Source organism: Echeneis naucrates, chromosome 3 (assembly GCF_900963305.1).
Source record: "Echeneis naucrates chromosome 3, fEcheNa1.1, whole genome shotgun sequence".
NCBI classification, from domain to species: domain Eukaryota; kingdom Metazoa; phylum Chordata; class Actinopteri; order Carangiformes; family Echeneidae; genus Echeneis; species Echeneis naucrates.
Genome location: NC_042513.1, coordinates 2,853,613 through 2,879,184, shown reverse-complemented (window position 1 = coordinate 2,879,184; position 25,572 = coordinate 2,853,613). Strand labels below are relative to the sequence as shown.

At 39.4% G+C, this 25,572-nt stretch overlaps 3 protein-coding genes across 3 annotated transcripts; 2 read left to right on the top strand and 1 right to left on the bottom strand.

Moving 5' to 3' along the window:
• Positions 1 to 71: 71 nt before the first annotated feature.
• mns1 (meiosis-specific nuclear structural 1) lies at positions 72 to 4,407 on the top strand. Its single transcript, XM_029498417.1, has 10 exons — positions 72 to 170; positions 281 to 469; positions 922 to 1,049; positions 1,259 to 1,361; positions 1,684 to 1,913; positions 2,222 to 2,438; positions 2,539 to 2,646; positions 3,031 to 3,288; positions 3,597 to 3,722; positions 3,818 to 4,407. The coding sequence occupies exons 1-10, from the start codon at positions 168 to 170 to the stop codon at positions 3,923 to 3,925; spliced, it is 1,470 nt and encodes a 489-aa protein (XP_029354277.1). The 5' UTR covers positions 72 to 167; the 3' UTR covers positions 3,926 to 4,407.
• Positions 4,047 to 10,046, bottom strand: tex9 (testis expressed 9). Its single transcript, XM_029498419.1, has 12 exons — positions 9,647 to 10,046; positions 7,960 to 8,093; positions 7,230 to 7,293; positions 6,981 to 7,057; positions 6,716 to 6,764; positions 6,485 to 6,567; positions 6,188 to 6,351; positions 5,638 to 5,729; positions 5,228 to 5,401; positions 4,977 to 5,111; positions 4,289 to 4,423; positions 4,047 to 4,194 (listed from the first exon to the last, which is right to left on the bottom strand). Exons 3-12 carry the CDS (start codon positions 7,230 to 7,232, stop codon positions 4,117 to 4,119), a joined length of 990 nt encoding a protein of 329 aa, XP_029354279.1. The 5' UTR covers positions 7,233 to 7,293; positions 7,960 to 8,093; positions 9,647 to 10,046; the 3' UTR covers positions 4,047 to 4,116.
• LOC115041111 (DNA-binding protein RFX7-like) lies at positions 9,646 to 24,720 on the top strand. The gene is made up of 9 exons (XM_029498416.1): positions 9,646 to 10,045; positions 12,210 to 12,243; positions 15,454 to 15,539; positions 15,651 to 15,773; positions 16,767 to 16,883; positions 17,392 to 17,476; positions 17,562 to 17,775; positions 18,008 to 18,288; positions 18,655 to 24,720. The coding sequence occupies exons 1-9, from the start codon at positions 9,888 to 9,890 to the stop codon at positions 21,877 to 21,879; spliced, it is 4,323 nt and encodes a 1,440-aa protein (XP_029354276.1). The 5' UTR covers positions 9,646 to 9,887; the 3' UTR covers positions 21,880 to 24,720.
• Positions 24,721 to 25,572: the final 852 nt, after the last annotated feature.

The window sequence follows — 25,572 nt, the reverse complement described above, 5'->3', positions numbered from 1 at the left end:
GCCAAACAATGGGACCAAACCGCTGCTTAACTGAAGCTAACTACCGGCGTTAAACTGTTGCACATCCAAACTCACCTCCAAAATGGTTTAATCAAATGTGTGTACGAGTCAGAGAGTAAAACGGCTTCGAGACAAACAGCTTGGAGTCGACAGAATCCAGAACAAACATGGTGAGTCTTCATTGACCAAGTCCGTGTTAGCCTGCAGCGATAAACTAAGCAGATAGCATGTGACCATGTCACGATTCTGCTGGTGTTGTTTTCATTGCTTCCTCGGACAGAGTCGGAACTGGGCCTACAGCCGGCAGCAGCGGCTGGAGCAGCAGAGGCAGCAGGAGGCCCAGCGGGTCGACAGACAGCGGCTGCTGCAGGCCAGCCTGCGGGACGAGGACAGCTTCGAGCGGAGGAGACACCTGCGGCAGGTCCGGGAGGAGCTGAGGGAGAGACAGGTGGAGAGGACTCTGGCGCAGGTCTGTCACAGACAACCCAACGTCCTGTTTGTTTGGAAAGTTCCATGACTGTGTCCTCCGCTCCCCTTACCAATCATCATCAGCAGACCTCTGGTCCAGCTGTGGGTTGCAGTCTCTTTGAATCTACCAGTGTATGTGTCCAGTGGGAAGATACAGCATAGTACTTATGCTGCACACCATCTGACTACAAAATTCCCACAACACAGGGCGCAGTGATAGTGCTTCCCCCACTACTTTCAGACTTTTCACAGAGATGTTGATGATTGTGTGATCAGTGTACATCAATGTGCTATTATGCCCCAGGCTTTCTGATTGTAAAACTTAGCAAAACCTTTCACAAAGCATGATTAGTCGATCCATATCAGTTTTATTGTTAATAACCATGAAAACAGTCACTAGCCACTCACTGTCAATTCAAACACTGTATTGTCATCAGTAAATTTGGTTTTCAGGCAGAGGAGGAAAGAATAAACAGGAACAAACAACTTGAACAAGAGGAGAGAATGGCTAAAGAACTGGCCCGCATCAATCGTGAGAAGGAGAGAGAGGAAAAAATGAGGCAGCATATCAAAAAGAACAGGTATGCACCTCATTACCTTGACTTTCTGTGTACTCTGGGTCAGTATTCAAATGCAACACATAGCTTTTGTGCAATCTCTGCTTTACTGCATTACTGTTGATTTTAGAAATTCTATGTATACTACCAGTCAAACGTTTGGACACACTTTTTCATTCAAATTAATAGGAAAGCGTGTCCAAACCTTTGACTGGTAGTTTACATCTTTTCAGCAAGGAGCTTCAAGAATTGGAGGCAAAACTAAAATCTGCATACGTGAACAAGGAAAGAGCCGCACAAATCGCTGAGCAGGAAGCTAGGAGGTTAGCGACATTGGTGAGCACTGTCCTTTTACAAAAAATACTCAAGGGAACTGCAATGACTAAAATGAATCATGACCTGTCAGTTAATTAATTAAACTTGAATGAACTAATTAACTGTATGCATGGAATTACATTGAGAATTAAGCTTAGACCCTACTTACACAAAAAGTCTCATTCCTCCTAAACAACAAAGCATATGAAGTATTAGATTTCTCATATCCTTATTTTTTCAACAAAGATTTCATCTTAATTTAAACAGAAAATTACAAATGCAAAAAACATTTCTGTGTCCAAGCCCAGGCACTATAAACTGTGTGTCTTCTCTCTTTGATTAGCGTGAGGAGGCCGAATTTGCTCACAAGATGAAGAGTGAAAATAAACAAGCAGCCATGGAAACGCAAAAGCTGGAGCAGAAACGCCACGAGGAGCTGGTGCAGTATCAGACAGAGCTGAACCAGCAGCTTATGGACAGGGAGCGCAAAAGACAGGAAGCATATGAGGAGTTCCTCAGGGAGAAGCTCATGGTGGACGAGATTGTCAGGAAGATTTACGAGGAGGATCAAATGTGACTGCTTCACAACAGATTCTTTCCGTTTTACATGAGTTTATAGCACATACCAGAGCATGTTTCTGCAGATTAACGCTGTGAACTTGCACAATATCCAGGAAATAGCTAAATAGCTACAGTTGAAAATGATTTTGTTTACAAAGAAATTCAGTTAATTCATGCAGCATTACTTTTGTATAATTCATTGCTTCAATACGAGCTTACATTTCAAGAACAAAGTAACTTGATCCCCTGCAAAGAAAACTTGAAGACAGTCGTAGCATAACAGATTTATTTGAAAACATGGTTGTTTTGTTGTGGTGAAGGGAACGGCAACTGAAACTGGAGAAGATCAAAGCCACAAAGCAACACATTGAAGAATTCAAGAAACAGCAGGCTGAGTGGAGAAGAATGGAGCATGAAAAGATGGAGGCAGAGAACAGACGCATCATGGAGTTTGCAACCCAACAGAAGCACATGGAGGAGAGCAGACTGGCTAAGATCAAAGTGAGGGAAGAGGCAAAAGAGCATCTTCATCAAAAGGTTTGGACAATTTTCTTTTTACCATGGTCATCCCTTTATTTATTCACTGATATACACCCTTACCTGGTCTTGAATCTCACTACTTCCTCTTTTCCACAAGCTGTCGAAGAGGATCGAAGAGGAGAGGCGGCAACGTGAAGAGATGGAGCGAGTCCGAGAGGAACTTTATTTAGAAGAACAAGAAGAGGCTAACAGGCAGAAAGAAATCGTAAGAGTCGTTACTGTTTTTAATCATCACTGTTCAGCAATATTCTTTTATAAGGGCTTGTAGTAATAATTAGAATCTCTTTGATTAACCCCTAAGTATTAATTCATTTATCAGTCATTATGAAATTAAGAATTTTGCCAATAACTTTTCTTAGTTGCCACAGTTTTAGATGCCATCTTAAAATTCCTGAACAAAGCTATCTGAGCCTGAACATCCCATAATAAAGAAGTATTTCAACTACTCTTTCCTTATTGGAGTCTCTCTCCATGAACATTAGCTCAGTGGACAAGGCACTGTCCAGGCTTGTGAGCTGTTGGGCTTGAGTTCATAAATGTGCCAGAAAGATCTTATTAGTAAAAAACAAAAAACACTTTTTTCTAACAGGAAGAGATGGAGAAGAAAATCAGACAAAGGCTGAAGATACAGCAGACCTGCCAAGAGCAAATGGCCTTTAAAGAGATGCAGAGGCAGGCAGAGAGAGAGGAGGAGGAGGCCTTCAGGAAAATGATGATGGCAAAGTTTGCAGAGGACGATCGGGTTGAGCAGATGAATGCCCACAAGCAACGCATGAAGCGACTTGAGCACAAACGTGATGTGGAGAAAATGATCGAGGACAGGAGACGACAGCGCGAGGCTGACAGGGTACGAACTCTACTGTGTGCATAATTGCATCAGGAATAAGGTGGCAGTGGGCTAGTTTTATTCTCAGTACTGCTCCCACTACACAGGTAGAAAGTTTTACACTGATGATATCTGATGTATTAATGACAGTATCACCACATGAAAAGACAAGTTGAAATATCTCATGAATACTCACATTTTATCACAGAAAGTTTTACTTGAGCATCACAAATGAAACACATTACACGTAATACATTGTGTTTTACTCAACTTCTGATTGTAGTTTCAGTTTTAAACCATCTGCTTTCATAATGACATTCTCTTCCAAGGAACTGGAAGCTAAAGAAAGAGCAATTGAGCAGGCGAGGGAGGCACAGCAGAGACAGATAGTTGAAGAAGAGAGACAGCGACTTCTTAAACATCATGCAACAAAACTCCTCGGGTACTTACCAAAGGTATGAGGCACTTTATGAATGGTAAATCATTTTACACATTTTCACATCATCAGTAATTTGGAGAAGTGTATGACCATCAGTGTATTTACTTTCAGGGTTTGCTCCGTGAAGATGACCTGGAGCACTTCAATGAAGACTTTAGAAACAAATTCAAAGTACATCGGAATACCTTGTCTGAAGATGGCTGGGATGATGATGTTTAAACTTTGTTTTTCAATGTACCACTAGAGGGTGGTTTAAGGTTAAAACTCTTTCTTTAAAAAAAAAAGATCTGGTGAAAGTGATACACAAATCTCTAAATATAAATTCTTTATTTGTCCAACTAATCACATTCTAAAGAAGACAAAAAAACAGCAAATTTCCAATAAGCATGAAATGCTGAGTCTGTCAGTGTTTATGGCTTCCCCCAGTCTAGAGCTTTCATGAACTCTTCTTCTTTGAAGGACAACAATTTGGCAGCTTCAAAATGCATCTGTATACACACACACACAAAAATGTTAGGACTTTGATTTAATGAAACACTATGAATAGGCAATGACATAACAGGGCATGGAAGAGACACATACTTTTTGTTTTTTGAGGATGTCTATCAGCTTTAGTTGTTTCTTGAAACCCACAATGAGTTCTGCCTTCTGTTTCTTCAGCATTTTGTTCTCAGCAAGTAGATTTTCCTTATGCTGATGATCTGCAGTTTTCTTGTCCTTGTTGGATAAAATTGAAGAGAATAAATTAATTGAATACTGGCAGAATCTTACTTTATCTACACAATACCATTTCTCAGTTGTTCACCATTTCCAGATAACATCTTCCAAGCATTTTACTGATATTTTCAAATTCACTGTATATCTTACAGCTCAGCTGCTAAATGTGAAACAATTCAGATCTCATCATTGCAGCTCTGGTGGTTCATGTCGGTGACCTGTGCAGTAATTTAGCTGACTGTGTAAGTCACGCTCTCTGTTCAGTGTGACTGTCTTTTGTCTACTAACAAAAAAACCTTTTAGTCTTAAAAAGACCATAACTGGAGCATCTTCAGTATCCAGTGGTAAAAGATGTTAGATGGCCACTGTCCAAGTTTTGCAGTGATGCAGTGGTTAGCACTGAAACCTCATAGCAAGACGGCTTTAGGTTTGACTCAAGGGCCCAAGGCCTTTCTGTGTGGACTTTTCCTGTTCTTGCCAGGCTTGTTGCTGTGTGTCTATTATGTTCATGCATGTACAGTAATCAGTTTTATCTGCACAGTCATTTCCTTACATCATTCATCTGTTTCATCTTGTTCAGCTGGGTCTTTAACTTCTCCACCTCTTCCAGAGCTCTGTTCAGACGAACTTCCACCGTGCTGTGGACGGCTGCTGCTTGTTTGTTGGATATATTCAGATTTTCTATTTCCTACACAGCACAGCCAGGACACAATAACACTCACACACAGTGGACAAGGACAGTTTCCTATTGCACATTGTTTGTTAAGAAATATTTGGTCCCCTTTGTTGCAAAAAGAGACAAACCTTCTGTAATCCAGACACTTGTTGTCGAAGCCCCTCAGATTTCTTTGCTGATTCATCTGCTAAAGCTCTGTGCTTCTCAATCTGTGTTTTCTGGATGCTTGTAGTTTTCTGTAGTCTGGCTCGATCCTCCTCAGTCTCCTTCAATTTTGCACTGAGTTTAGCATTTTCGTCATCCTACAACAACAGACACCTTTTCAATGTTGCACTGCTGTTAAAGTTTAATTTCAAATTATTGATTGGTGTGTTAAAGTAGCTCTAGAAATCAAGAAAGATGTATATTTTTGGTATTTTTTCCACATTCTTTTCCTGTTAGTGGAAGAACATGGCCATAGAGCAGAAGCTCCTGATGTGTAAGGTGATATAAATATTCACCTGTGAGAATAAATATTATTCTCACAGTTTTAAAGTACCTTCTTATAATATTCACATGTGAGTTGGTCCAGCTCCTCCTGCATAATTCGTAGTTTTGCTTTGAGAACTCGTATTTGAGCGTCTAAAATGCCTTCACAAAACAGAGCACAAAAACAATCACACTCACACAGACATTAAAATAGCTTTAACTTGTAATTTGGGTTTCTACTAAAACATGAAACTATTAATTAATCTTAATTAATTAATTAACTATAACTTTAATATTTCTTTCAGGAACTTTCACATCCCACAGTAGCCTTAACAAAAAGTTTGCTTTGAAAATGTAAAAAGGAAATGATCGTTATGTTAGAAAAATTGGAAATTTCTCATTGTAAAAAAGATAAATAAGTTATCAGAGCTACTTGCAGATAGAACTAATGTTGGCTGTATGAAAACTAAGAAGTCACCAATGAACTTAAAAAAAGTATGTGATTTGTATGATTTATTTGGGGGGTCATTCTACAACCAAATTAAAAGAATATGCAAAATATATATATATATATATTTTTAGAATTAACTGGAGTTTAAAAAGTGACATGATAAATTTACCTGATCCTACATTGTCTCCTGTGCCAATATCATCATGCTCATCCACAACATCTTCAGGAGTTACAGTGTCATTCATCTTCTGCTCAATGTTACGAATTGTCTTCGCCAGAAAAAAATTTGGTGAATCTTCTACAAACTCATTTGAATGAGACTCCTTTGAGGTTCTGTCATCACCAACCAACAAGAACATTTTTTCAGATGTTAAAGGAGGATAGATTTCACACAAAGTGCAATCTCTGTATTAATGTCTTATACATGCATTTTTTGTAATGGATAAAAAAAAAAAAAACAACTCACAGCATTTTACAGTGCGGCTCGTTTCCTTTTTTTTCAGTGTGCATGTTTTTTAATGTTGACGTGACTCTTTTTTTGCTCGCCACCTAAGGAAAACAGTAGATACAATATACTGTAACATATGCCCGTAACACTGACAAACTATACATGCAGTGTCCATTCAGTAGTATCTCTGTAGAGTTCGAAAAGCAGAAAGTGTGACTTAATTCCTAACTTAATATTCTGATATGATACCTTCTCTAAGGGTTCCTGGTCCTTGCTCTGTTGAGGCTTCATGAACATCCTGCAGGTGAACAGACAGATATACAGAAAAACGGCTGGAACAAGATAAAACTTCTTTCTCTGATTAAAAATTTTTTACTTAACTTTTTGCATGCTGGAGTGTGTCGGCGGAATTAAAGTCGACTTAAATGGAATTAAATCAGCCACTAATAAAGCCTACATTCAATCTTATGGCATTCTCCATCCTTTTAAGACCAGAGCCTGAAATTTTCATTACCTTGAATCCTCTTCATCTTCAATGTTTTTAAGCTGGATGGGGGATAAGGGCTTCGACAGAACTTCACTCTGTTCTCTCTGAAATCCAACACCAAGAGACGGTTTAAGTTATAAAGCAAATCTAACCCTCAAGATTAATTTACCCTTTAGCGGGATTTTTAGTACAACTACTCAGATTTAAAGATTTACCCCCCCCCCCAAAAAAAGTGTTATTTTTCTATTAAGTGACTCAAGATGGATGATAACTTACCATAAGTTGTTCTGCTTGTCTGACTAGGTCAGCTGTTTTGGCTTCTAGCTCAGCATTTAAGAGTCTGGTGGGCATAAAATGAAAAATAAACATAATTACATCTGTTTTCCCTTTTTCTTACATAAACATAGATTTGAGTGCTGCAGGATGGGAAGAAATAAAATACATCTACCTTATTTGGAGTAATGGAATAAATGTTTTCTTTATGTGTCTGGTGCAGCGACATTATATCTAAAGTTGTCTGTCCATCCATCAATCAGTTTTCCCCATTCTTGTAAATCCTATATTTCAGTAATGCCTTCAGGGACCTTCAAATTTAGCACAACAATTCCCTTGGACTCAAAATGAACTGTTGAAGTTTCGGTGGGAAAAAGCTTGAGATTACAGTAAATTAATATTCTTTCAATCAAATATAACAGGAGGGATTTTTAATCTACACGTGCTAATTTTAATTTAGTGGTCAAAGGTCAAGGTCACTGTTGTCACACAAGACGTATATTTGGTCACAACTAACCCTAACCATCATTGAATCCAAATTTTGCAAAGGGCCTTTGATTCAATGGTGTAACTGAAAAATGGGTCAGACAAACCCAGACTTTGATTGATCACATTTTAACACATCCCATTAAATGTTATCAAAATTCAATGCAAAGATTAATCAGAGCAAGTTATCCAACAATCTTATACATACATTCTCTCAAATGAAATCCAAATAAAGACAGAGTCTTACTTGTACTGCTCTTCTTTTGCAAAAAGGTCATCTGTTTGTTTCTTTGTGAAAGCAGAAGCAGATTTTGTCTGTGTTCTTACATCGGCCCTCTCTGTCCTCTCAGCCTGACTTCTAGAAGATGGCCGTTTCTTGGCCTTAGCAGCAAAAATAAATCATACAGAGAGCTAGATTTTATTACAATAATCCTGAAGAGATTTTTTCACATTTTGTTAGATGAAGAAGATTGAATACAATACAAATGATTTTCCCAACGTATTTTTTATACCCATTATTTAATTGATTAAAGCATGATATTTCCTAAAGCTGACTCGATCTTTTTCACAATACCACTATTACAACCCTTTATACCACACTTTATTTGTAACTTCACATTTCTCTGACTAAAACCTCCTCAACAAAATGGATGTTATTCTGTTAGTTGTTTTGTTGACTTAATAAAAAGCAGTTGGGCTCTTTCACATTGAAACTGTAGCATTATTGTACAATTGGAGACAAAGCCATTTCTTAAATCCACCAGAATGGAGTAGTAACATTGGTCGGTATGAAATGTCTATTCCGTCGTGATTAATGAAAAACAATCACTTTAGTAGTAAATATTTACAAAGCTTGCATGTTTTTCTGTATTGTTTGATTTTTTCGTGTTTCGTCATCCGCAGTGTTAAAATCGTGAATGTTAGCGTTGGTACCTTCACCTGTTGTAAACAAAAGATGAGGATCACAAACACACAAACACTTTTATCTAAATTTCTATTGAGGTATAAAGATTAAAAAATACTCTGCAAACCTGCCAAACGAGAGACTGGGCCTTTTTATCAAAACTTCTTTCAGCCATCGAGACAGATACGGAGTGAAAGACGCGGAGCGGTTGCATAGCAACGGCTCTGCCCAGAGTACGGTAGCCCGTGAATAACATTTGAAGGCAATTTTGACAACAACTGTTGTGCAGAAATTTGTAAATTGGATAAAGAAACAGCCAAAAATCCGAAACGTGCACACACAGTCAATTGAATAAAAGGTCCCTCATAAAGTGACAAAGGAGAGTATATATATATATTTATCTTAACAGGAATGGTGCTTCTGGTCAATTTGCTGTAATTGACCAGCAAAAGGATGTTAATCATTGAAGTCCTGAATTTGTGGAAACATTATAAGCCCATGTTATTAACTTTGTTAATATTTTTATATTGGTAATGGAATATGTTACAATTAATAAATGTGTACATTGAAGTCAAGCTTAGGGACCAGCATCTAAAATGAGAAATGTTGCTGCACTTTCTTCATTTATACTTAATATATATATTTGTACTTAAATTGTTAAGTACAAGATTCTTAAGCCATGGCTTAACCTGAATTGGTCAATTTTCAGTTATGTTGTTTGCTTCCTCTGTCACTGATCCAATACAGCCCATTTTGAAGTGAAGTATGTGACCACTGAATCTGTTTGGGTAACTCTTGCTGACTGTATATCAGCTGTATATACACATTTATAAAGTGAGCCTATAATAACACGCTCAATCATGTCGCCTGCTTTCATGTTGACATGTTTTTAGTGAAGTGGCTGTTAGTGCGCATGCGTGTACCCTGCAGCTACTACTCATATGCACATGCAGAGAAATCCCATAATAAGAGGAGGTCTCCGGAGTGAGCAGCCAGTTGTTCTCCAGCTGCCCGTCCCTCTTCCACCTACCTGTCTTCATACCGATGTCTCATCTCGTTTGACGGCGACACGCGGTCTGTCTCTCGGGCTCTTTAATCCGCCGTGCGTCCGCAGCTGACGCCAGCTATGTCGGAGGAGGAGGGCCGGGTGGCAACAACAACACGGCGCGCTGCTGCTGTCCCGTTAGCATCTCCGCGTCCCCCGGTCCGTGTTGTCTGACTCCGCCGGGCGAATACACCCGTCCGCGCCTTCCAGCTCAAGGCCTGCCGCGATGGCCGAGGAGGACCAGCATCACCAGCAGCAGCAGCAGCATCAGCAGCAGCAGCCGCAGCAGGCAGACCGCGGGGCGGGGAGCCTGCCCGGCCTGGTCCCCGGGCTGCAGAGCGCAGAGGCCAGCGCTCTGCAGCTCCGGATCAAGAACTCCATCTGGTGAGGCGTTTATGGACTGTGCAGCATGACAAACACTTAGATTCTCTCTGTCGGCCATCTCCATTGCTGTACGCACTGTTAAGGCCCCCGAGGCACATTTGTTTCATTACATTGAGATTTGAATCAAAATTTCAATTCATTTTGGCTTTGTTATTCATGAGTACTAATTGCGGTGGATGTGTATGTGTTTCATATGATTACCAGTATGTTTTTGTGGCTGATGATGAATGCATCATGAGCATCGTGTTGGTATTTACTTAGTTGGAGGCAACTTTACCTTTATACTGTTTATACATTTGCTGCTGCAGAATTCCAGTTGTCCAAAGAGTTTATATCTCCTTCAAACATAAAAGCATAAAGTAGCAAAATATTGTAAAAGTCAAGTACATGAATTTCATAAAGTACCTAAGCACAGCAGATTAATGCATGTACCCTGCCATTTCCTGCCACTGATTACTTTAGAAAATGGAATACAATATTTCCACTTGGCTTACGTAACTTTAGTTCACCTGCACAAGTACCACAGCCTCAATGTCTTATTTCTTACTTGTTAATTGATTTGTTACAGGCATCCTAAATATTTTTGGCAACTCCTATAAAACAAAATATGAGTTCTTACTGCATGTAATTGTTTAAGTGATATTCCGTTCATTACCGAATAGGTTCAGCACTACCTGATGTGGATTACACATGTACAACCACAAGTACAACCAGAAAGAACCACTTAGTTGTACATAAAATATGAAATGACCAGTTTCAAATAAGGACTGAGGATGTGGCTCTTAAATTAAAAAATCCAATCAACAATGCCTTCTGTCAAAGTGAAACATTAAAAACAGTAGGATTGCAATAAGACCTGTTCTGACACAAAATGTCTTTTGCATTCTGTGTATGAATTCATGCTGTTTAAATATCAAATAGTCATAAATGGCAAAACTATCAAAGAATCTGTTGGAATAATTGTGCTGGGGTGTCAATAACATTGGAATATTGAGTATCCTTGCTCCTCTCTCCATCTGTAAACTAGTATTCGAGCATAAATATTGATGTTCACCTCAGTGCTGCTGAGTGGTTCACGGTAGAATGAGCATGTCTTAGTTGGGGTCAACAAGTTCATTTGCCATTACAGTTAAAGTCTGTAGTTAAGTGTTAACAAAGGGAGAAGCTCCTGTTGGACTTCATTGTAGTCTGAATTACACCAGGATGGAATACACAGTGGGATTCAACGGATCTAAAGACTATCTTTAAAATATCTTTTTCTAATTAAAGTCTCAATTAAAAATTACCTCAGTAGTCATTTAGTGCACTTGCCAAATCTGCCTCACAAACAGCTTAATGATGGCTTTTCAGCACTCGGAGATCCTTTGGCCCTTAGTAACAGTGAATTAAAGTGATCTGTTTCTGTCATGGCTCAGAGTCATCCCCTGATTCTGACCTGTGCAGCGTCACAGAGTAAGAGCCTTTAGATGTGACCTACCTTCTGCCCCAGTCAAAAACAATCTGACCTGTCAACAAGAGTTACACCTGAAGAACACATGTACAGTATCTGATTTGACAGTGTCTGCATTGATGTACTGCTCTGAAGCACTAAATGGTCATATAATTTATGTTATTGCTAAAATACCGATTTTTACAATTTACATTTCTTGCTGTTAAATACTGATGGGCAGAGGTTAATTTGCTGTGCACCCTTTGCTTGAGCTTTGGATGTGCATCAGTATATACCCAATTTCAGGAAATAACAAGACTATTTCAGAACATCTTTAAAGTATAAATATATGTGATTAAATCATCCTGCATTTCTATGTCTAAAATAATAAGAGAAGTTTGAAAATGCATTGTTTCATTAATTATTTCCTCTGAACTGAAGTTCAAATGGGAGGGAACTGATTTATATGATTTCCATAGTAACGGCAGATAAATTATTTTTCTGTGAATTATCAAAAGCCTTCTGTCTGAAACAATATTACCACAGTGCCTGTCTCTTTCTTTTTACATATGACAACATGTGTTCCCAATGGTTGGATATATGACCTGAGAGATGCTGAAGGGAGGGTCGTCTCATACCAAACATTCCTCTGCTTTATAAATAAATACACTTTAGACTCAAGAGCTCATGTTACATTAGCGTCATACTAATTTATACTTTGTCACTATTTTACAGCAAATCTGTTCAATCGAAAGTGGAAAACATTTTGGTGAGTATTTTTGACATGTTCTTTATCTACAGATTATATTTTATCTTAATTTCTAATTTTAACCCCTTTAATTTTATATTATCTTAGTTTAGTTGTTAAAATATTGACGTGTTCAGTATTGGGTTTTCATGAGTTTAGGTGCATTCTGGCATAGGAAAAAACAGTTACAGCAAATTTGTGTACAGCAGCTTTATACCACATATCAACCTATAGAGTGCGTTTGAGTTAAGTGACTGCACAGGACAAGTGATGTCTGCTCATCAAAGTAATTTTTGTGTGGGAATTCAGCTGAATGTAAAGTCTGAATAGACAGGTGAGTTCAGAGGAAAAGAGACCTTTTGAATCGTGCCAACACTTAACAGCAGAAACATGAAGGAGTAAAATATACTTTAAGCACACCAGTTCAGTTTTCTCGCCTCAATGAATCTAGTATAAATCAACGTGTTGTGGAGAGGAGAAAATTCATAAGAAAGAAAAATTAATAAGACTCCCCTTTGTGTACCTCAAAGAAATCTTAGTTTATCCTACCCAACAAGAGGAAAACAGAAGATATTATCACATATTATAGCTGTTAAAATTGACATGTGTATGTGTACATTGCTTTACTATGAGAATTTCCTTTAGCCCTGAAAGATTCAACAAATTGAGATCATGGGACCAGCAAATATTTAGCATTTTTTATTGATAATTGACTGAAATTAGTAAGGAATGAATTCATTTAGTAGCCAGTGAATCCACTAATTGTTGCATCTGTGCGTGTAATCAATTTGATATCTTGCCTTGTGCTCATATTATAGGATATCATGACCATTAGGATTCTATGCTGGGCAGTTTTACACAGTATAATTCATTGTGAGTTATGTTTTGATGGCAATGGTTTATACATTGTGACTGAGGTAGTATCATCTGTGGCTGTTTTTTGTTAGACATTTCATCATGTACAAATTAAGTGGATATTGTCTGCAAATAAACTGAAAATCAGCAGTGCAGTCTGTGTCTGTGACAAAATATGTTTAAGGGCAAGTTGACTTCCCTGTGCAAAGCTGATAATTCTCTAATATACATTGACAGTTCAGGTTGGACGGAGCAGGAGTCACAGTGAAAAGGCCAAGTGTGTCCAGAACAAGGATTTAGTTCTGGTCTATATTGACTGTGGTTTCTTTGGGAATTAATATTTTACTTGCGTTCCTCATGGCTTGTGCTGTTTATTCTTAGAGACCAGTTGAAAGGACTGAATATGTTTGAGTGAAGGCATGTGTTGGCACCGTGCGGTTGTATGTCTGTACGCTCACACGCAATAAGTTCACCTTACAGGCTTTTCAGCAGTCTGTCTGTCTCTGTGTGTCTGTCTCCAGCTTTTTAGACTGTCTCATTCTGTGCAGCTGTATGATAGCAGTATATTTCTACTGCATAACTGTACACCGCCAGGCTTAAAGTCACAGTAAAACAATGTTCCTGCTCTTCACTCCCTGCCTCAGTGCTTTGGTGTGGGATGGTATGGATATGCAGATGTGCAGTGTTTTGACTTGAACCAAACTTTGTGTTTAATCTCACGCCCACGGAGTTAAATTCTGGTTTCATCAGACCATCAAATTTTTTTTCCGGCTGACCTCAGAATTTTATCCAGTAAACACTTTTTGCCTCCCTCCCATAAAGCTGCAGCTGGCGGGTTCAACTCCCTCAGCGGTTTCTGTGGGCAGAGCTTATTAGTGCCGTACTTATTCCTTCTGTTGGTGACAGATTAGGAAACTAGAAGGCTACTTTACTGAAGTAAACTGAAGTAAACTACTTCAGGCTTCTAGTCTTCTAACCCAGCGGTCCCCAACCTTTTAATGTCAGCGGTTGCCAACGGTTTAATGTCAGACAATATTTCCACAGACCACTTTAAGGTGTGGCGGATAAATGCAACAAAATAAAATGAGACGATCGGCATAAAAACTGTGCTGTTTTCTAAATATTAATAAATGTGAATCCACTGTGCACACATATGGAACTTTATTTGCAGCGTCCTTGTAACATCACGCCAACAACATAACATGAGTAACATCCTCACTGCCCCCTAACCCTGAACCTAAATGCAGCTTTCTTTTTCATGGAAGTGGCTTCTTCTATCTCCTCACTGACCTGCAAGTCGACAGATTCAAGGAAGACTTTGTGGACACCCTTCTTGTCATTATCCTGGTCAACCTCAGCAGGCAGTTGGTCAACAGGGGAGGGTTGACATAGTTGACCTCAGCCTACAGAAGCTGGTTGATGTGCTCACTTGCTCTCTCCCTTCCACCTATTAGCATCCATTTATTTGCACATAGGTGTGCACATGCAAGACCTCCATGTTGAACATGCCAACCATGCACAAACTACTTTCTATCTAATGGTCAAATTATTGACTTTAGTAAAACTTGGACTGGGCTCTGGTAACCTGGCCAATCTTGCTGGGATTGGTGCCCACCCCTGCAGCCCTGACAGACATGCTGTGTCCATAATAGATGGGTGGTTATTCATCTCCCATTCAAGTAAATCACAGTACTATTCATTTGGAGATTTGCTGGGTAGCCATTAGCAGCTAACGCAGCAGAGATCAGTGGGTTGCAAAGGTCTGCAAGGTCTTCCCTTTGACTACACACCCACAGAATTCATTCTTTTTACACCGAGACTAAAAACTTCGAGTGAAGGTTAATTCTTTTGAAAGGTAGTGGCTAGAGTAGGGCTTAACAGTGTTGGAGACTATCTCTTCAACGCTGTTGTCTGCTGGAGAATTTAAACTGCTCATTTGTCACACTATCAAGTTTCTTTTCCACTTTAAAAAGTGGTGTTAGAAGAGCTGTTTGTGCCTTAGGCTGAGGAGGTTCAATCAGGTCTCTATCCCAGCTCTGAATGTGGGTGTTCAGTGTTGAATGAATGCGGTCACCATACAAAGTCAATGATTTGCACACATGGTTTACCGTTGATTTGTGGCCTTTTAGGTTTGCTGTTGTTTGAATGGTTGCAGCTTTTAAAGAATTTTGTTGAATAGGAACTTTTTCTGTTTGATCATAGACAGTTGAGAAACGCAGGGAGAGATCTTAGATATCTGAGCTGGGGCAAGGAGAAGATCCCATATGCTTCTGAAAGCTGATCATTGATTTCAGTTTTAGTGTTTGAGGTGAATTTAGGGTTAGGGTTAAGGTATAGGAAAGACAATCATTAAATCTTGCTTTTTATTTTCGACAGCAAGATGTTGAGAAGTTCTCCGACATCGAAAAGCTCTACCTCTACCTTAAGTTGCCTTCTGGTCCCAGCAGTAGCACTGATAAAAGGTAAAGATGAACATCTTTTGTAATTTTTCATGGAAACTATTTAGTGTTGTTTTAAAGTCAATTTTAATAGAATGGCAAAATCATTCATCAGTGATTCATGTGTTTCTTCAGTGACCAGACCGCCCTATCATCAAGCCGTACGCAACAGGTGCACGCATTCAGCTGGATCCGTAATCATTTAGAGGAATACCCAGAGACCTCTCTTCCCAAACAGGAAGTTTATGATGAATACAAGTATGTTTTTCTTTTTTTCTTGTTACACACATTTTTACATGATTATAAATCCCTTGTCTCCTTCTGAACTAATTTAATGTTGAATCTGACTGAATGATAAAGAATGACAGTAAATCTACTGTTAAGTCATTTTTCATGTTACTTAACGTTAGAATTGACCATTTATTTATTCTTTATCTGTGATGTTTTACTGAACAGCTATTCCTGTACCAGTTTCTTTCTCCTATAAATTACTGCTGTCTAATGTGTCAGTATAAATAGACACTGCAGGCATGAGAATCACAGCAGCATGTGTTGGTAATATTAGAATGGAAAGTCTGAGACAGTCATTGAAATGCTCTCACAGTGTTATGTAACTGTCTTTTTAACTCTACCAGAACAGAAATACAGTGCCCTCCAGAAATATTGGCGCCCTTAGGAAAGACAGGTGAAAAGGCTTTAAAGAGACATAATATGCTTCACTGCAAACCAATAAAAGGATTGTATTTTGCACAATGAATCGTATTTGTCACAGTCGTATTTAAATTTAATCATAAAGCCCTCTGAAGCATTTCTAATTAAGTCTGTTAAATCCATATATGATATTCACATGCTGTATTTTCACTGCCATGTAAACTGCACTGTATATGTATACACACACACCACACTGTATATTTACAGTGTGGTCTGAACCAGGTTAAATAAATAGAGCCAAGAGTTTGTATTGAGCTGGTCGTTAACTTTAGCTTAACGGCTAATGGCACATGTACCATGCAGAGACAGGCAAAAATGCTATACAGTGCAGAAGGAAACTGCCGTCAGCTGACTGAAATTTATTAATCCATTGTTAATATAAAAAATTTATAGAAATTGTTTTAACTTTAAAGGCTTCACCAGAGGTTCAAATCGTGCAAACAAATCTATTAAATGAATGCATTTTATATTGGTTGAAAATGAACATGGATGTTTTATTCTCACCTTAACTATATGTATTTTGGTTTTCATGTGTTGCAGAAGCTTCTGTGACAATCTTAATTACCACCCATTGAGTGCAGCAGACTTCGGAAAAATGATGAAAAATGTCTTCCCCAACATGAAGGCCCGACGCCTCGGCATGAGAGGAAAATCTAAATATCCTTCACTAGAATGGATGGTAGCGGTCTGAGACAGCGCTAGACGATACTTCAATATCAGTGTATACCACAATAGAAAATGTTTCAATATTGGTGCCCAATTCTGGGGTCTGTCTCTGGTCACAGACCATCTGCTGTTGCAGTTCATAAGCTCTCTAAATATAGATGTGAAATGGAATAAAGTCCCCTCAGATGCAGAGGCATAGTACACACATATACATATTTATTATGTTTGGCTGAAAACTGTAAAACTTGTTTTATTTTATAACCTTCAGCGATAAAGGATAATGAAATTATTCTGTGTATAGAGTGAAGTAGGACATTATTCATTTAATTGGTTGTTTAACTGGTTTTTGTATACAAGGAATCAAGTATTAGTCATCACTGCAGAGTATTTCCATTATAGGCATTGATTGAAATAATCTCTGAAAGAACCCTATATGGGGAAAAAAGTGTGAGATGGACACCCACTGCATTATATGCTGTTTATCTTAACCTCAGTTTACATACTGCTATAGTGGACTAAGGAAGAGAGCGTTTGTTCACCTGCCATCATTACCCACTCTGGATCTTCTTAAAACAGGAGAAGGAGTAAGGCCTTTTCTTTATAAGTATTTCAGAATAATTTGAATGCTCTCTATATATATCATATATACATCATATCCAACGTGTATAGGTCCAGTCTGATGCCCTTGAGTCTCCAGGCCAGCTGAGCAGCATAAAGGAAGAGGTGCGTTTTGCAGCCTGTGACTTGGTGTGTGAGTGGGCCCAAAAGGTACTGAAACGCCAGTTTGACGCTGTGGAGGATTTGGCTCGCTTCCTCATTGACAGCCATTACATCAGCAACAAGTCTCTAGCGGCTCTCACCATCATGACCGGCACAGCAGTAGGTAAGAGGGTTTCTGTTGGCTTTGTGCTGTCTAAAAAAAAAGTTAATGAGGACATCTGGTGGCATTAGCCTATTACTGCACTATGCTTTCCTCTGTTGTGTAGTTTGTTTTCAAATCAGATTAATAAGTGTTAAAGCAAATAACATGAGCTATTAGCAGCGGAAATAATCGGATCTTTACTTAACTAGCAGTACTAAAATGTAATCTTCATCCTCCCTTTTTGTTTCTTCAGAGGTTAAGCCTCAACAGTCGCTGTCAGCGTTTATGCCTACTGCTGAGGCTCATTCTTTCCAGCCTCACGTTACAACACTGTCATCACCCTCTGTCGATGCAAAGCAGCAGCTCCAGAGGAAGATCCAGAGAAAGCAACAGGAACAGAAACTGCAATCTCCTTTACCTGGGGAGGGGCAAACCAAGAGGCCGGATGACAGTGGGCCTTGTGGTAGCCCCACCTCTCCATCAACTCAGACACCCATAGGCATTGTGGTTGCTGCTGTCCCAAGCCCCATTACGGTAAGAAAACAGGTCTAATCATGAAAGCAGTTTTAGTGAAAATCTCAGGGGTGAGGGATACTGGCAAAACTTTGTCCCCATCAGGTTACATCAGAGAAAAATGTCTTCAAAATGGAATAGTAGGAATCCCTCTAACACTGCTAAATTATGCTTTTCTACTGTGGCCCTGTGCTCATGAGCCAACCGGTAGGTTGGAGAGGTAAAAACTGCTCTAATTTTAATCTCACCAAATTATTTATCGAAAAAAAAAACAAAAAAACAATTTGCTATTATACCTTTCACCTCATAATCTCCTTGTTGGTATTAACAGTTTAATTACATTGGAATTGAGTTGTTTCTATTCTGACTGATCATTGCTTTCTTCAGGTACAGAGAAGCAGGCCACTGATGTCTCCCAGTCCAGGGGGAACAATGGAGAGCAAAGTGCTCCCTGTTAACTTCCAGATGGTGACACAGTCAGTTCAGCCAGTGAAACATAGCCCCAAAACCCCCCAGAATATTTTAGCCAGTCCACTGGGAGAACGCACTGCTCGGCAGCGCTATGCTCAAATCTTACCCAAACCTTCTACTACAACTGCTATCACTTTGCGCTCTCCATCTACCATGATCATCACCAACAGTTCTGTTAAGACTGTGATGACTACATGCCATGTCAGCCCAGTTAGTTTGGTCAAGATGGCAGCCATATCATTGGCACCCAACAGCAGCAATACCACCACATCCCTTACAAACACAACCCTGCGGCCGGCGTCTGCAGGTATCAGCAGTTCTGCAATTGGAGAAGACATTACCTTCAATCAAGCAACAAGGAGTGCCTCTACAGTGCCCATTTTGGCCCCAGCAGCCATGCCAGGGCAGACTGCTGACACTCATGGCATTGATGTTGAAATGGAAGTTGAAACTATACATAAAAACAGCCAAATGCAAAATCCTAACAGCTTCAGTTTGACTCAAAGAGCACTGGCAAATGGAGGAGGAGGGGCTGTACAGAGGGCTGCCAGTGTGCCCATACCACAAACTAAAGGCATCCTGAGTCTGGATGAAACATATATCTCTAAATGCAATGGAAAGTCCTACTCAAGCACTAACACTGTGGGAGGAGATGAAAGAAGCACAAGTGCAAATAATGCAAGCACTTTGCACTTAACTCCCTCCAATGCAAATACCAACTCATTACTGAACACTGGCAGAGTACCTTCATTAGGGGAAAGTAGCAATGTACCATCAACAAAGGAAGGTTTCTTGTCAACTAAGAGCCTCAGGAAACGCTCAGGGCTCAGCCCAGAGCTTTCACCAGTCAAGAGGGTTTTTATGCCTCAGCAGCCAGAAGGTAGCAGTGCTGCTCCTGCATATGCCCTCAGAAACACGGTCAGCTATGTCCCGAGGCCAGAACCTCCAGCTCGACCTGAAAGTGCACCAGCAACCAGGGAGGTGGAGGTGAAAATGAATGCTGTTTCTACTCCATCCCATGCACTCTGCACTTCCTCTTTCAGAGCCAGTGGCTTTTACTCTGTTGCCAAAACACAGAGTTCGATGCAGAGGAAAAACACTTCCACTGTTATGGAAACTAGCACCTCGGTCAGTCACGCATTAATACAGCAACAGCAGGGGCAATCAATCGCTAGCGTACATATCACACCTAATAACCCCAACATGCAGAAACATTTAGGTGACGGTAGGAATTCAAACTCAGCTGCGGGGAATGTGGAAAGATCTCAACAACAGACCTGCACTCAGTCCAACCCTCCTGGTGAATCCATGGAATTTCTGAGTCAAGCGCCATCAACCAGTCATCTCCCTATGCAGACTGATATGGACTACTTTACCTTTGATGATGATGTGACTCAGGACAGCATTGTGGAGGAGTTGGTGCAAATGGAGGAGCAGATGAAACTCAACAATCTGCAGCAGTTTAGAGACTGTGTCTCAGTGCAAAGCCAACCTGCTGTGCTGCCAGACAGCGCAATGACCACTAATCAGACCGTTACTGCTTTCTATCACTCTGCCAACATGAGCAACCCAATCCAAACCCCAACCCCAACACCTACTCCCACCCCAACGTCAGAAATGATAGGAGGAGCGCAAGGGCTTACCAGAGAGAGCCCCTTCTCACGCATCACCTCCACCACGCCGGTGGATAGTGCACTAGGGAGCAGTCATCACACCCCAGTTGGCACTCCCCACTCTGGCTGCAGTAGCACTGTTCCTCCCAGTCCAGTAGAGTGCAGGAATCCATTTGCATTCACACCCATCAACTCCAGCAACACTGGCTTCCATGATGGCAGTACCATTTCAAGCAGCCCCGTCAAGCCCATGCAGAGGCCTATGGCTACACACCCAGACAAAACCAGACTGGAGTGGATGAATAGCAGTTACAACAGCAGCAGTGGGTGTCTAAACAAGTCAAGCAGTGGGATGGGAATCCTCCCCAGCTATCAAGGTGTGATGGATGACCACTTTCAAAAACCCCATGCCTTTGCTGTCCCACATGCACGGCACCCTGATGGCAATTTTGGCCGCTTGACTCCCATCTCCCCTGTACAGCAGCAGGTAGCTAGCATGGCTAACATGAACAAGCAGGAGGGTTTTGCTGTGCCCGCCCCTCTGGATAGCAAAACCACCAATGCAGCTGCAACAAATTTTCGATGTCGCAGTGTAAGTCCCGCTGTGCATCAGAGGAATTTTAGTGGAAGCACAGGAAACATTGGCCTTCCCAATGTCCCTCGTTCTGTACTGTCTCCATTTAACTCTCCTGTGACGCCTGAGGTCTTGAACATCTTCGCAAACAGTCAGACGAATCTTGGAGTGAGCAACATGGCCCAGCGGAGCCGTTCTGTGCCACTCAACATCATGATGCAGACAGAGGTCCCACCCACACCGAGCGAGCAATGCAACACTAAGAACATCAGCAGTATTTTCCTGAGCAAGTTGGACAGAGACCACGATGATGCTTTGCAGGGTCTTGGCATCAATAATTTATCGTCCAGCTACACTGCTCGAATGAACCTCACCCACATCCTTGAGTCTGACCCCTGCAATGACAACCACCTCAGCCTGATGACCTCTAACTCCACCATAATGTGCAAGCTGCAGAGGCCAGATTACCTCATAGAAAAGGCAATTGATGAACAAATGATTCTCTCTGCAAATGACAGCCAAATACAATCGGCCACTGGAGAGCATCAGCAGGATCGGTCTATGTTGTTAACTTTGAACGCACAGCAGCAGCAAGAAGAATTACAGCAGCATCAGCAGCTTGATTTCAGCAGCACTGTCAAAGACCTTTTGACAGAGCCTGCTGCTGGCAGTCAGCTCATCGAGCAAGTGTCGGAGCTGGCTACAGGTGGGGCAGCCTTCCCATGTGAAATCAGAATGACGTCAGAGCTTGCCAGTAGCATCAATGACCTTAACGCATTGGACACAAACCTTCTGTTTGATCCCAACCAGCAGCAAGGGCAATATCAAAATGCTACTTCAGAGGAGTTGATGAGTGATCCTCTGTTTCAGCAGATCACTGGCGAGACAGCGCATTCAAGTGGACTTGACTGGTTAGAGAGCAAAGATCATCCAGCAGTGGGTTTGATGGGTTGAGAATGGAGCTTTTTAAAATTGTTAAATTGTGCTAATCTGTGGTAGCTGTTTGGTTTATTTATTACTAAGCATTTACACTTTATAATGCAACACTGGACACATTGAGGTTTGTCCAGTCTTAAGTGCCAGTTTCAACTGCAACGATGCTGCAACACTCTGATTAAAATGCTGGTCATTTCCCTTTAATCAGAGAGCGTCCCCTCACATTGTTTTATAAAGTGCATTTCCAAGAGGTAGACGCAGGTTTTTGATCAAAAGAAGAAACCAAATCCTTAACCTGTCTCATCATATAGTGTTTGAAATTTCACTAAATTGGCAGTGAATAATAAAGAAACGTAACAGAGACAGTACTTTCTTAACTATCCAAATCCATAGCGTTATCTAATTAAAACATGGGCTACCAAATGACAAAATATGTTTGAGACATTTGTGTACTAATTTAAGTGAAAGAAAAAACTGGAATATCACATGCCCCAAATATAAGGAAGCTTTCCATCTTTACAAGTAGAAATGCAGGAGCCTTAGTTCACATTCTGGTATCAGTACCTGAAACTGGAAAATATATTTAAAAACAAGTTTGCGCACACATATAGATTACAGAAATCTCATTCAGTGACAATAACACTGAATTCACACAGATTAATTTATTTAATGTGATCTAATTAGTCATCATAGATGACTGATGATGATAATTTCAAGCGTTTGCATAGAGCATAATGGGGCATTCGATAAAAAAAAAATTATATAATGTTTGATAATGCACTTATCTAACTCTAAACATAATATTGGAGTATATGAGAAGTATTTGTTAGTATTGTGATCCCAATAATATGATGGCTACTTCCAAAATCACCATATTTCTGGTTATCATATCCACTGTTTTCTGGCTTTACATGATGTCAATAATAACTGGCCAGTTTTCACACATTCAAATGCTTTATTACTACAAAATGTAGCTCTTAATGAATACATTTTATTATATGCAAGATTGACTTTTGTGAATTTTTTAATCCAAAGATATAATAATAACCGTCAGCCATACAGATATGAGAAAAATCTGAATATATTGATTCCAGAGAAAGACAACAGTTGTGGAGAAACAGGGAGTAAGAAGGGTGACATCTGCCCAACAAGGCAATGCTACTAAAATAGCTTTAATTTTGTATCTGTATAGGTGGCATTTAATCATGAAGGGTTGTGTTAACCTTTCATGTTGTCCTGCCACATTCATCATGAATCAAAAAAGAGCAAGAGATGAGGACTCAACCTATGAAAAAAAAATGTACCTTAAATTTAATCTATACTAAAATAGAAGTTACTACACTTTTATGGATCTGTTATTCAAATGTATTAGCACTCAAACGTTTGCAGAATGTTTTATGTGCCATTTACTCTTTTGAGTTTAAGGCAGATGTTTTAATCTGGAAATAAATAGATGAAAGTGGAAATATACGCTAAAACTGATCAAACTGTTCTGACAATCTGACATGCTTTTGTTCATAAAAATGCACTATGTTTGGTTTGTATGACAGAAGAATATTTTCCCTGCCTGTCTCAAGGAATGAACTGAAATGGAAAAGAGCTACTGAGAAATGTGAAAGTCTTTCACATCTCTGACACCAATGATGAGCAGTGTGTAGAAAAGGGATGGAACCACTGATTCAAAGGTGCTTGTGAGGGTTTTTGGTTTCTGAGCCTTATGTCCATACCAAAGACTCCACTTTAAATATAACCTGCAATAACATGCACTAAGATCTTGGTTGTAAAAATAAAATCTTCTATGTGATGGACATTTTGAGAACAGCTATAACAACATATTTATGAAGGCTAAAAGCGAAAAAGTGAACAATTGCAGCACTGGAAAACATTTCTTTGTAGAATTTCTGGATTAATACATTGAGGGTTTCTTTTTGGTTTTTACTATTGTTGATGCTTTTCTGAACCAAACATTACATTAAGTTTTTATGAGGCAAAATCTTTGTAATGTATCCATGAAAAGTTGCCGAGTGTGTAGCATTAGATCCCTGAGTGTATGTTGTTGGTCACACTAAATTCATTTGTTGTACAGATCATTGGTGTGGCTAGTTGTCCAGCGTGTATTTGTTTTACGGTTATTTATTTACAGTTTGCTGTTTGATCTTAAAATGCAACCCTGCAAACCATATAACCTTGTGTGTTAAAAATAATCCGACTTGCTCTGCTTTGTATCATATATTTCATATTATCACCTATCACACACAGATATGTCTAATATATGCTGTTGAATCATTTAAAATTTAACAAAACTCTCAAGATTCAGCTTGTTTCATAAAAAATCTTTGGATTTTGGCAGAAATTTTGAAAAATCGAAACGAGACTTAAAATTAGTTGATGGATGATGGTATAATATTAACGTCATGTTATATTGCAAAGGCAGTAAGTGAATCTTTGAGTGTGTTGGTAAACTGACAGTTTGTTTTTGTTTGTTTTTTTTTTTTACAAATGACAGGAGTTTTAACTTCTGTAAAATCAGATTGTATAACTTTAATATATAATCAAATTTTGAGTCAAATTTAATATTAAGTCCTTTGGACAAACCTTTCTTAACTGTGTGTCTGTTAAAACATTTGCATTAATTTTGTCAGCACTGATGTTTGTTTTTATGAAGACATTACCCTTCCTCTTGTTGTAAGTGGTACACAGCTGTAGAACTGCCCTCTACTGTAGTCTTGTTGTTGTAGTCAGTCTACAGGAGTGCTTGTTTGTTTGTTTTGCATTTTAGCAAGTGATCTTGTAAGAGGAAGTGCTTATTGACACAGATTTTTTTTTAACACTAGTAAACATTTTTTAAGTACACCAGTATCCTGGGATTGTTTTTTTCTTTACTTATTTGCATGAAAATAGAAAAATTCAAGAAACCAACAACCAGATAGAAAGAAATAAGTTGACCGTGAGCCTAAAAACCTTCTTTAAACAGAAACTGCCATCTGGGTCAGTGGAGACCGAATCCACTCACAGGAAGCTACTTAGTATTGGAGTAAATAAACAATAACAGTGTTTACACAAATAACTCAAAAATCACATGCTCAGAGATAGTCTATAAAGAATGTTTTAAAGAGAGGAGATTTTTTTTTATCTCAGTGGGTCAGTCTCTCACTGCAAGTAAAACTTAAAAAGTCAACAATCCTGAGCATAAAGACAATATCTACCCAGTGTTCTTGTAGCTGGTTTAATATAACTTGATAGGATACTGAAATGTCTCACTAAAAACTAAATTCTTGCAAAGAAAGCACAAGAATTTCTGCTATTCATCAATCGGTTTGAGGGAAACTTGGGGATGTCCAACAGTTTAAATCCATACTGCAGTTTGTAAGTTGGGTCAGGACATATAACGAGGTAAAGGCTGTATATGAATGTAAAAGAATCATGGATGCAGGTTTCCTACTTGGGGAACTTTGAGTTTTGCGGGAAACTAAGGAACAGATCACAATAAATCAGATTGGTTGAGTTTAACAGGAGAGTACACAAACCACAGCAGTCAGAAAGAAGCTTTCCAACTTCAGAAGGTTGAAAGAATGAAAAGAGCAAACAAAGCTGTGCAGCATGTTAGTCTGCTGTGGTCCAGATTCATTACTACAGCACGTTTATAAACTGATGGTGGTCTGAGGACAAATCCAATGCCATGCTGAAATGTGTATTACAACTATTAAAACA